Source organism: Mesocricetus auratus, unplaced genomic scaffold, assembly GCF_017639785.1.
Source record: "Mesocricetus auratus isolate SY011 unplaced genomic scaffold, BCM_Maur_2.0 Super-Scaffold_100011, whole genome shotgun sequence".
In the NCBI taxonomy this organism is placed as follows: Eukaryota; Metazoa; Chordata; class Mammalia; order Rodentia; family Cricetidae; genus Mesocricetus; species Mesocricetus auratus.
The window spans coordinates 55184625-55197552 of NW_024429195.1; the positions used below are offsets into that span (position 1 = coordinate 55184625).

The following is a 12928-nucleotide window of genomic DNA, read 5'->3' on the forward strand; positions in this document are numbered from 1 at the left end:
GTCCTGGAACTCATTCGGTAGACCAGGCTTGGTCTCAAACTCACAGAGATCCACCTGCCTCTGCCTCCTGAGTGCTAGGATTAAAGGCATGTGCCACCATCACCCAGCTTCAGTTAATTTATTAATATTTATTTTGTTAAAACTCACTTTTTCTGTTAGCCTTTCAACATTGGTTTTCAGTAGAAACACAAGCTGGATGATTATTCCCAGAGTTGGATCAAATGATTATAAAGCCTCATATCTCCAGAAACAATTAAAACCCAGTCAATGTTAACACACACAGTTTTGCTTTGAAGAGTCTTCATTTTGTTTTCTATATAAACTGTACAAGTCCCAGATTTTGTTTAGTTCTTCAGCTTACACTTGGTTAAGAATTTTCCATTCTCCAAAGGATTGGCTAGCTTTCCAACGTTGGAAAAGTAAGACTATAATTTTGTCTCTGCCTGTCAATTTGCTGGATCTGATCAAGTCACAGATGGAGATATACAGTCACTGAAAGTGTCAAGGGAGTGACGGGTCTATGGGCATTCGGTTTCCATATAATTCTCAGTGAAGAGCACGCTAGAGGGTTAGTGTTTGGGCTAAGTCCAAGCCTCTCATTCTTTTTTAGTAAAATAGCCTGAGTTTCCTTCTACATGGAGACACCACAGGTTTTGGAAACAAACCTCTTGTGAAAGCCATTGCACATAGGCACACATGCAAAGTTTGCCTATCATAACATGTAGACTGCAGAAAAACGGTTTAGAAATCACTTTATTACTTTTAGAAGGTGCAAAGCCCTTAAATTCATAGTTAAAGACTGAGGCTGACTTTCCAGTAGCAGGCTTGAGAGTTAACATTAGAGGGCCGGTGTTTTGTTGCAAGGAAAACAAAACAAAACCCTGATATATTGTTCTCCATCATCTCCTCCCAAAGAGCTACTCGACCTACGAAACAAACAAATCTCATCATGAGCACAGATAACCCCAGGCTGCAGATCTGTAATCTGACTGTGGCCATCAGCAACCAGAAATGAGTTTTTTCTAATCAGCTTTCCATCAGTCCCCAGTCGCTCCTATAAAGGAACACAGGGAGGGAGGAAGCGCACTGCTCTTCAGCACCAGGGTTCTGGACAGCGCCCTGAGCAGTCTGCTGTCCCTGGCCTCTCTCTCCTCTGTCTCTGCCAAGACTGCCCCTCTGGTCCCCCCTGCTGCTGAGAAAGAAAATTACATCGGGATCCATGCAGCCGGCAATGATGATGTTTTCCAGTAAATACTGGGCCAGGAGAGGGTTGTCCCTGGATTCAGCAGTGCCCGAAGAGCATCAGCTAGTTGGCAGCTTAACAGTGAGTATCTGGCACTCTCCAGTGTTCTCTAGGGCAGCAATTGTCTTAACCTCACCATATGGACACCTGCTGTAGAGCAAGCATGCAGTTCAACTCCCTCCTCTGTGGTCTTGTCTCACTATCTCCCTTCTGTCTGCCTTAGCTCTTCACAAAGGAAAGCAGGTGGGCGAATTGCTGGGAGATAAACTTCCCTCAAATAAAAAATGAAGTTTTCTGTCATGAAGAATGAAAGATTATGTGAGCCAATGTCTTATATCCACTCCTCCCTCAAAATATAGAACATTGCAAGGCTGATAAGGAAGGTTTGGGAGAAAAAATTAAATATATTTCTATGGTTTCTATAAGACAGTACTGTCTCCTATATCCCCCTCAAAACTTGTTTTTAAACACAGAATGCGCATTCTTGAGTTTAAGTGCAGGTTTTGGAGTAAAAGAGGAACCATTGCCCTTCAGAGGGTTTCCTGCATGCCACATCACTCTCCCTTTAAAGTTTAATTGATGGAATAATGAAAAAAATACTCCAGTTGTTTCAATATTTGCAAGATATTCTTGTGTTTAAAATATTGACAATAAAAACAGTATTTGTAAAGATAGAGTTCTTGCAAAGGTTTAGATCCTAATTTGAGCAATAGTCATGAGAGTTAATAAAAAAGTACTCTTGCCTTACTAACATGAAATGAAAACATATCCAGGCTTCTGTCATTAAACATTTTAGGTGATGCTTCACTGTTGTCTCTTCTGCTTGTCAGAGAAAAAAAAATCAAGGTTAATGCCTTAGTTCCAAATGTGTGCATTCTACTTATTACTACACAAATGTTGAAAAATAGTCCCAGCAACTTTCTTAGCACTATTTAAATCAATTTGAGAAAATGAGGCCAAAATGCAAAACAGATTTCCTAGCACTCAAGTATCATGAATATTTGGATGAGATGTTACATTGAGGAATTCTTAAGTCATAACAGACTGCTAGGAAGAAAACACACACACACACACACACCCCTCAGTTACGGGTAATGTATGACCCTTTCACTGTAAAAATGCTCCTTAGACATATGAGATCTGGGGATTATGTGAGAAGCTGAAGCAGATGTTGAGACTATGAAGGCATTTGAGCTTTTAATGACTAAACATACTGTCAAATACCAATGTCGGCATAAACTTCTTCTCTCCCTCAAGTCATAAATAATAAAATATCCATTCCTATTATATATAAATTCAGCAAGCGAGGCAATCTTAATGCGTGAAAATAAAGCCAGTAGAGAAATTGAAGGAAGAGAGCGGCAAATCACTTCACTGGGGTCCATATAAATGTGCGGGTCTCTGTTCCTTGAGGATGTAGTAGACTGGTGTGATTATGTTATCCCACCATTAGGCAGGGAGACAATTCTTTGTTTGCCCAACTCTGCATTCATATATAATGAGTACAAACATTTTACATTGTCTGTCAAATGAAAAGTTCCCAGCTTTGTCTCTCCAATTCTGCGATGCGTTCTGAATTGCTAGAGTCTGATCTTTAGCCAGAAGAACTTAGTTATCACTCAGATTCTCTGGTTTGTTCCTAATGATTAGCTAACTGAATCTTTTTCTCTCTTCTGCCATTCCAACTGCCTGTTTTGTTTGTGACTGAAATGTGCTAGTCACTTTCCAGAATCAATTTTCTACAGAGGGATTCGCTGGGCATACTGTTCTGTCATGGACTTCCTCAATGGGCAGGAAGGTTCAGATTCATGGTTTGTGATGGTAATGTGGGTCTCAATGGAGAAATTATCCTTTCCCATATATGTGCTGACGTGTTTCAGAATGCAGTAAACATTTTTTTGGAGACTTCATTGAAGTGACATTTACTCTTGCCAAAACGGTCTTATGCTTGGTATATTAACTAATGAATATAGTTTACATATGCACCAACTAAGACAAAAGATCAGATTTTTATGCTGCAAAATTAGCCTGAAAAGCAAGGAGGAATTATCCACATATATTACTTTAAGCTTTCTCAGTGGTTCTCAGCCTGTGGGTCATGACCCCCTCTGGAGTTCGGAGTCGAGCAAACCTTTTGCAGGAGTTGCTTAAGACCATCAGAAATATCAGATATTTATTTCATGATTCACAACAGTGGCAAAACTAAAATTATGAAGTAGCAATGGTAATAATTCTGTGGTTTGGGGTTAGTACAACATGAGGAACTGTTTTAAAAAGTCATAGCATTAGGAAGGTTGAAAGCCACTGTAGTTGATAATCAGGTTTTTGTCACCATCAAACTAGAGGAAACCTGATATGCCTTAAGTTAATTCTCTAGACACTGCCCCGAAACAGTGCAAAGAGTATTTACGGAAACCTCTGGAACCTAACTGATTTTTGTGCTTTGACTGCCTTGAAGCTAAATAAAGCTATTACTGGCAAAAATGAGGACAAGAAAGGAAGCAAAGAGAGCAGCAGCAGCAACACTACAGAGAGCGGCAGGACAGCAGTTGTGTTCTCCTTGAAGAATGAAGTTGGTGGGCTGGTGAAAGCACTGCGACTCTTTCAGGTAAAGCCATAACACCCTCATGCAGCTGTCGGGTGGCTGTGAGCCTGACTACAGACCTGTGGCCTGCTCTGAAGGCATTCCGAAATCCGTGTCTGGAACATTCAAAGGAACAAAGTATCATGAGGCTTTTCAAGGGGAGTTTGCTCTGCCCAACAGTGACATAAGCAGGTTCAAGTGAACTGTGATTCATTAATTCAGAGTTAGCCCATTAGGACCCTGTACATTGTTGCCAGGTGTGAAAGTCTGTAATTCAGAAATGTGAGCTTTGCAGTTGAACATGCAAACACACACACACACACACACACACACACACACACGCACACACACACGCTCACATCCAAGGTGCTTCAAAATATCAACCATCTTTCCCCTGCTTTAATTTACTAAATTTGAACTGTACTCGTGTAATGAGAGCATATTGATTGCATAAAGTGAGATACATGAACACAGGCACTTCCTTAATAATGCGTGTTATGTAAAGGTGAATTCCTGTCCATACATATACATATATATGTATATATATATAAAATGAAGGAGTTTCTTATAGAAGGTATAGCATAGTCTTTGGTGTAAATCCTTGCTTTAGTCCTAAACACAGAGCTTGGGTGAAGAGTAATGCCTTGTACACCTGATGTTTCCTCCATCTTAAGCAAAAAAAAACCTTACAAATGTTTTGTTGGGTGCAACAGCTGGTAGGCAGTTTTGGGAGATGAAGAGTTCGACACTTCCTGCTGCCTTGGGCTGTTGCATAGTAGACACATAGTTAGGGGATTTGGACCTGTGCTCGCTTAGTTGGCTAACCATTACCTGCTCCCCAGTTCAATTTCCTCATCTGTAAAATGGCAATAATAATTCCTACCTAACTGGGTTGCTGAGATGAAATAATGTGAGAGTGCTTTGTTGAATGCAGACAGGAGGCATCATTTGTGGTGCCTCTAGATGATGAGAGATGGGGAATTAATCTGATTCAGAACATGTTTCCTCGTCCCCTTCTGGCCTCGAAGAAAGGATCAGGGACCATAAACAGTATTAATGGAAATCTGGAGTAGTATTTTACACATAATTATGCTGTGTGGGGCTGTGTCCATACAATGCCCAAAGGCAAGCCAATTCAATTAGACACCTGGGTGCAGTGGAAAAATCCCTGGAGAAGGAGTTTGCACTTTGAATTTGCACTCTGCCATCAGCTAGTCACAGGGCCTTAGATAAACCCCTTAACCCACTGGGACCTCAGTGCCCTGGTCTAAAAATATCTGGTCTGATTGAACCAAACATTAAAATCCCAAAGTGGTGCAATGAATGTGGAGTCTCTCGGGCATTGAACTTAATATTAACCCCACTTTCATTATATTAGCCAATTTATAAAATATAGCATTATTGCAAAGCTTAATAGAAAGAGAATTGGTCTTGTGTCCGAAACTGTGCTGAAATCCAGAGTGCAGCCTCTTATGGGATGGGGAGCTGTGCGCTTATGGCAGGGCATGAAAAGAAGGCCTGAATCTACAGTCCACAAAGGAGAAAGGTGTACCAACAGAAAACTTAAACCACATTTTACATGAAAGTTCCTGTCCTTCTCGGAATAGCCTGTTCTAACAAGCCTCACAAAATGACAGCTGCGGAATATAAAGTTAGTTCAGCAGATGCCAAAGAGAGCCACTAGGTGGTCCTATTTAGGGGGTATTGTTACTGTATTCTGCCTCTTCACTGCACTTGAGTTGTTTTTCTTTTGCCTGGGAGATCCTCTCATGCATGCTTTTCCTGTTTCCCTAAAATTTAGGCTATACTTTGATCATTATTTTCCAAATCTTAGGCATTTTTGCACACACTCTGTTTTCTGCCTGTCATTTTTATTAAAATTTAGGCTATACTTTGATCATTATTTTCCAAATCTTAGGCATTTTTGCACACACTCTGTTTTCTGCCTGTCATTTTTATTATTTGCTTTTTTTTTTTAAAAAAAGAGTTGCTTTATTTTGTATTTTTAAATTGTTGTTATATGTAAAAAGCACCTTGCTATGTGGTCTAGAGAAATTTGCAACCCTCTGCCATCTGAGTGGTGGGATTTTAGGCATGAGTCATCATGTTTGACTCTACATGACTGCTTTATTGTTAAATTTTACTTTAAAGGCAAGCCTTTTATTATTGTAAGATTGAGTTTTGTGTTTTTCTAGAGTATGAAAATAAAAATTTTAGGATATTACATTATGGTAGTCTAATAGGCAGTCTAATCTCCTTGTCAACCATTGCTCAGCAGCAGTGGGATGTGGACCCCTCTAAGAAACGATGCAAACAACCAGGATATATTCTATAGTGTCTTTTATATGTTTTCAATGCCCTCCCCTTCTTATTATGAGAGAGGACAACCTACACGGAAGCATAGCAACTAGTCTCTTCTATTAATAAAAACAGTTGCTAGAAAAGCTCTCACATCTTAATCAGCCAAAGCATAGTCAGTCCTCTTCTGTAGGTACTTGGCCCTTCACCTCTGATAACCACACGATACTAGCTAGCATTTCATTCACTGTGACCAGAGTGTGATGCAGAGATATTACTCATGTATCCACAGGAAAAACATGTCAACATGGTTCACATCGAATCCAGGAGGTCCCGGCGAAGAAGTTCTGAAGTTGAAATCTTCGTGGACTGCGAATGTGGCAAGACAGAATTCAATGAGCTCATCCAGTCGCTTAAATTTCAGACCAGCATTGTGACACTGAATCCGCCCGAGAACATTTGGACAGAGGAAGAAGGCAAGGGTTTTTTTTTTTTTTTTTTTTTTTTTTGCTTGTTGTGAGATTTTGCAGTCTGACAAACGTTGCAAAGGGGAAGGCGTAACCTGTGAGCTGATGTTACTGAACCTGCCCTGTCTTCAACAGAACTGGAGGATGTGCTGTGGTTTCCTCGGAAGATCTCTGAGTTAGACAGGTGCTCTCACAGAGTTCTCATGTACGGTACTGAGCTCGATGCTGACCACCCAGTAAGTATCTAGTAGAATCCCGTCCACCTGTCCCCTCCAGGCCATGCCATGTTCCAGATGCTGTCCGGTGTTCTGTGCCATAGCTGCTTCATTGGAGAGCAATTTCTATCTCTCCTCCACAACTGAGAGCAGACTTTCAGATGATTAAAGCTTCCCTGTACATGTGTTGGCCAGAAGGAGGTTAGAAAGATGGTGTTTTCACATAGCGTTTATTTATAAAATGGTTGGGTAGAGGAGGAGATTGTATACCCTGGAGAGTATTTCTGTGGAATTAGACAGCCTAAAATATACTTGCAGATGGTGACCCCTGGAAGAACGAGGAACTGAAATTGATCACACCTTTGGGAAACTAGGGAGGACTAGATGTGATGGGGCTTGGAGGGAGAATAAAATTCCTGCCATTTTCCTTGACTGGAGGTAGTTAAGAGTAGAGTTATGTGCTTGACTTCAGTCTCAATGGAAAGGCAGAAGGGTTTAAAATAAGGCTGTGATGGAAGAGGCATCCCTTCCCACATCTTCTCCACATCCATCTACCACCATTTCCTCCTCTACTCCAATAAAAGTGACCATCTTCAGAGAAATATGACACTTGGGTAAGCATTTCCCATTTTTCTCCCCCGCCCCATTTTTATCAGTTTTTTATTTAACACAAGAGACCTGGAACTTCTTTATGGCCAGAATGAAGTACAGTGAGGTAAGCAATATACACATTCATTATAAGCATTTTTCCCTCCCCCAGCGTCTAGAAGTGGGTGGATAGAACACTGAAATCTAGGCAGATCCGTCATGCTTAGTCGAAGCCTTTGTGTTATGAGGGACATGGCTTACAGATACTCACCCTATTTCAATGGAGAGAATCACTGTACTCTGAATAGTGGTACCTAAGTGTGAGCATAGGATTGCAGTATCAACAGCATCTGGGACCTTGCTTTAACCAGTCCATACTTCTTCAGTTCCGGATCCACGACAAGTTCAACAGGAACAAAATTTCATTCAAAGTAGTCTTTTGGCATAGTATACCAATTCAAACCAACTCAAATATACCGTTCAAATAAATACCGTTCAACATACCTAAGAGTATTGCATTATTTGTAAAAAGCTGAAATAACATGGACACAGTTGTATTTGCAGCATAGCATTAAAAAAAATCACATTAATTCATGCCACAGCAACAGAAAACCCATTACACAGTGACTTTAGTAATCTTCACCGAAGATTTTAGTTGTTGCCCCTCTCTCCCAGTCTCGTCCAGGCTGGAAGAGTGCAAGCTGATTGAAATGGTTAGGAGGATGGAGGCTGCAGGATGCCAGCTGCTAGCTTGCAGAGCGACCTTGGTGAGGTCCACATACCTCTCTCTGCCTCTCAGCGTTCTTTAAAGTAAAAAGTGGAAATGTAAATTCTTATTGACCTCAATGGGGTGTTTGAAAAGCTCAGTTAATAAAGCATCTGAAAGGCAATTTGGCAACAGGAAGCACTTAAATGCTGAATTAAACCATCTAGATCAATACGTAGACAGAAGAGGCGCTTTGAGATCCTCCCATTCCTCCCTTAGTGACGTTTTAAAAATTACTTAACCTGGATGGAGGAAGGGGTACAGCCATTGGACCGAAACCACCGCAGGAGCCACTGACCCTGCTGTGAACAAAATGTATACCAACACCAAGAGTAAATTTTTTTTCTGTGCTTAATTTTATTCCATTACTCCCAATTACACCTGCTTTATGATACCTTTACTTATTTTCTGTGCAGCCACTTGAAATAATTGCAAGTACTTAGCAATCCCCTACATCTCTTGTCATTTTAAAACCATGTATCTTCACGTTTACAAGCATACCAAATGCTCATTATGCAAAAATCTGATATGGGCAAGTTGGTGCTTTTGTGAGTTTGTATTTGATGTGGATGGGGGCGTTGTCTAAGAATTTTTTACGTCTGAGAATGATTACAGTTCTAGGACAGACACAGGGACTCTTGCCATAGGACAGTTCAGAGAGGGCGTAGAATATAAATCATGCTGTGTTGTGCAGTATTATTTTAACGAGGGGAAGATGTGTCACATTTGTTCATGCTGCAGAATATTGCTTTAACTGTGTAGAGGTGTGTGTTAACTTTTGTCTATGCTACATTTGTTTAATGAAAGGATAGGTAGGGCTGGCACGCAGAGAGAACACTAGGCTTGAAAGGAAGCAGAGGAAGGAGAGAGGGAGGGACGTGGTCGTGGCCCTCAAATTTTAATAGACAAAGAAATTGAGAAGCACCGTGATTCCCAACGGCCTAAGAGTGTATTTCTTGAGAGTTCCCCTGGGGGATATGGGTCCATGTTTTTGACTTGCCAGGGCTTAGAACTTGGTGTGTTTGGGGGGTGGGTTTCCCAAGGTGTGGTTCAAGGTCCACTCTTCAGATAAGAAAGGAAGGAAGGAAAGAGAAAGAAAGAAAAGAGACATCAAGGTGCTCCCCGGGAGCCCAGGGAAGGAGGTTTTCCTGCATGGGAAAGGGCCTGTAGAAGATTCCAGTTGCTCGAAGGGTGAGAATTAACATCCTAGCTCAGTCAGTCTCCACTTCAATCATCTTCCGGGAAGTTAAAAATTATGACCTCACTCTTCAGAGCTTAAATCAGAACCTCTGGGGGAAGGGGCCAGGTTTGAAGTGTCATTAAAATTCCCTTAATGGCTCTAATATCACACCAGGGTTGAGCTGTTGAGATGTCTAAATAGATTTGGGCACATTAGGGTTTACTTTGATTTAATTTGGGGACTTTTACAAATAAATATGTAATGTTGCCCAGTAAAATTGGAAAAATTTGTGATTTCTCTGAAATTGAAATTTTAACTGGGCATCTTGTTTTTTTGTTTTTTTGTTTTTTGTTTTTTGTTTTTTGTACCCTATCCCTGACTTCAGTTCAGAACGGGTAGCCAAAAAACTGCTGTGTGTCTGGAATGTCTGGTTCAGCTAACTAGCACCTTTTACTTTGCCAGTCCCTGGATCCTCCACAACATTTTCGTAATCACTGCCACTCTAGGCTAATGAGGCGTGATGAGCGAATCTCGTCCCTGGAAAAAGGTGCAGGTGCTTGCTGAGGAGAGTAGTTGAGATTCTTCTGGAAGCCAGCAGATTATGATGCAGTTGCCATGGTGTCCAGCCTGGCAGGAGCCAGGGGACAGATGCTATGCTTTTCATGGAACTCTTTCCCTTTTTCACGGCCTACTTTTCATTTTGAAACATAAATGTGCTTAGGATTTTTTAGCTTCCCCACCCCAGGTAGCCTGTCTTACTAGTGGGTGAAGAGCCCACTTTCTAGCGTCTCTGTCTACCCTCTAGAGCAGGAGAGTCATTTGTAAATGTGGTAACTATGGTCAACAGCTTTGCCTGTAGGCAGTTTAGGGTTTTGCAAGGCTACCTAAGAACCTTTGTTTAAACAATCTGAAGTCTAAGCTCAAGGAAGGGGAAATGCAGGTTACTGTGTGTGGGTGACCTCATTTTTACTGGGGTGTTAGAGTGATCTGAGGAGGTGTTTCTCCCTCCTCCATTACTAACTTTTTTGCTTTCCCAAAAAGAAAGGTAATTCTTCAGTTATATCCAGCACACAGCCCCATGGAGATTCCTGTTCTTGATACCCATTTTCTGTCAGTCAGACAAGAGAACCGGGCTTTTTTTTTTTTTTTTTTTTTTTTAGTGAGTTTGTTTCTTTTGAACAACCCACCTTGCAGAAATGTCTGTATTAAATCCTTGTGGACACCTCTTTTACCGTTGAAGTCTACACTCTAGCTTGTCCCCTGTGGTTCGTGGCTTCAGAGAAGCCCACTGATGTGAGGAGAGATGGTTAAGCCAGGAAGTCTTCTCAGAAGTCCACAAGACTGAAAAGTGACACTCAGTGTTTACTTTCCCAAGTGGATGAGGTCATATGAAAGTATTTTTTAAATTATTATTTTATGGTTTAGATACAAATCTTGCAATTGGTTAAGAGACAGTGACTGAGAGTCCTTTAGTGGGATGAATGGGCCTGGCCTGCCCTTAGCGAATGGGACTCCTCCTAGTGTTGCCTGGTGTGGTCATGAACACAGCAAAACCTCTTTAATTCACGCTAATTTGGGGATCTGATAATTACCCGGAGTGACTGAGTCTTTAATAAATGTTGTATTTATTAGTTGTTTACACATAGCAATTAAAATTTGGTTAAACAGGTTAAACCTGTTTTAATGAATAGGCTAAGATTAACTTGTTAAGATCAATTACTTGTAAATGATACTTGAAACCCTAAAGATATACTGTGCAAAGTAATCATTTACTTAGCTAAGCCATACTACTTGCCTAGTGGGAAGGTAAACTCTGGCCTGATTCCCACACATCCCAAATTAGTAGATTCAAGTTGAAAGAGGTTTTACTGTAAGCCTGTGTCATCCAGTCGGTCATCTGAGGATAAGATTTACATTTGAATGGAACACTCAATAAACACCACAGTGATTTTCTTTTAGGCCTTCTTCGGCTAATTTTTCCGGCACTTTGTTAAATAACTTAATCTCTTTTCTCTTTAAGGGATTTAAGGACAATGTCTATCGACAGAGGAGGAAGTATTTTGTGGATGTGGCCATGGGTTATAAATAGTAAGTAACTGTATAACTCTTTCTTGTCCGTGGCCAGTTAAGAATAAACAAGTGCTGTGGATACACACTGCTGTCCTCACTTTAACTCTTGCAGAAGAGACACAGGAACCATATAAAACATTCTCCAACTTCCTGGGCTTTCAATGCCAACTCTGATGTTTGACATCTATGTACCGTTGTGACATAATGAGACCCATGTGCTATGTGCCAAGTCCTACATTGACACCCCTGTATTTGTAGCTCCATTAGGGCAAGGAACTATTTCCGTTCGCTCTGAAAGGCTTGAACAAAACTCTGCTCTTGTTTCCCTTTGACTTCTCAGTAACTCATTTCAGTGTCTGATTTTCCCCATAAAAGGAGAGAATTAGGCAAAAATGGGCAAAGGAATTCTGAAAACAGCCAGCATAGAATTAAAATGTGTTTGCTTTACATGGAAAGGAAACTATCCTACAAATAGGATGGCTTAGGGAGTTTGATAAACAGAGACAATAGGGTTGGGATGAAGTTGGAGTACTGTATCCCAAATGGTGATCAGTGGTGATGACCGGCTGAGTGTGTGACTGGCAGCAGTGTGTGCATGTTTACTGTATGCTTTGCTTGGAAAAACAGAAGGGGTGTTGGGTCCTTGTTCATGTTGTTCTCCTCGGGTTAACTCTCACATTACCGCTTTCCTTTTTCTGGCCTATGATCAGCAGCAATATGAAGTTTGTCTTCTGAACAAAGTGTAAATTCATGCCTGGTAGGGGAAAGAATTTTTCCTTACGTTAGTTGAGATGTAAGGTGTGTTACTTTTGTTTACGCTCTGGAACATTTGTTTAATGATGCAAAGATGTGTTTGGGTAAATAAAATTCACCTGCATTCAGGAGACTGGTTCCACAACTAGCCGACCGGAAGTTGTAGGGAGGAGTCAGGTGGAGAAGGGTTTAGAAGGAGGGGCGAGAAGGTGTTCGAGGACTTCTTGGGAGACACGAAGAGGTGAGCTGCTTGCTGTCAGCCTCTCTGGGAAGCTGGGTTCTACCTCAACCTTTGAATCTTGAGTTCTTTAGTGTGACAGATTTTTAAAAATTTCCTTAGTAGCTTTGAAAAAAATCGGTGTCTAAGGGAACAGAATTCCCTCAGGCTTCGAATCTTGCGGTTTAGCCGCCGCTGGTAGCGGTGGGGTGGCAGTTGCTGAAGACAATAGCTGTAGCTTAAAAGGCAGCATTAATTAAAAAAAGAAAATCAACATTTTTCTACAGTATGTATTCTGTGCCAGGCAGTGTCTTCCCCCATGCCGTGACTTATTTTAACAACAAACAACTTGCCATGGCCCATGCCCAGTCTCACGCCCTCTGTTGCTCTCTAACCCCATGTCCCAGAGTATGAGACGGATAGCCTAGCCGGGAGAGGACCGTGCTGGACTGAGGGCGTTGTTCAGAGGCAGCCCCACGGAGTGGTGGCCTTCAAATGGGTTTTCTCTGGCTTGCAGACTGCCTATGGAATAGGATCACAGATCCTT

General features: G+C 41.3%; 1 protein-coding gene across 1 annotated transcript in view; it reads left to right on the forward strand.

Annotated features, from left to right (window-relative positions):
* The first annotated feature begins 1104 nt into the window (after nt 1-1104).
* Tph2 (tryptophan hydroxylase 2) overlaps nt 1105-12928 on the forward strand; it is a 105555-nt gene continuing 93731 nt past the window's right edge. The window contains exons 1-5 of the mRNA XM_005081468.4: nt 1105-1324; nt 3702-3851; nt 6418-6601; nt 6728-6828; nt 11362-11429. Coding sequence (XP_005081525.1) covers nt 1220-1324; nt 3702-3851; nt 6418-6601; nt 6728-6828; nt 11362-11429 — 608 coding nt within the window. The 5' untranslated portion in view covers nt 1105-1219. The remainder of the gene's footprint in view (nt 1325-3701; nt 3852-6417; nt 6602-6727; nt 6829-11361; nt 11430-12928) is intronic.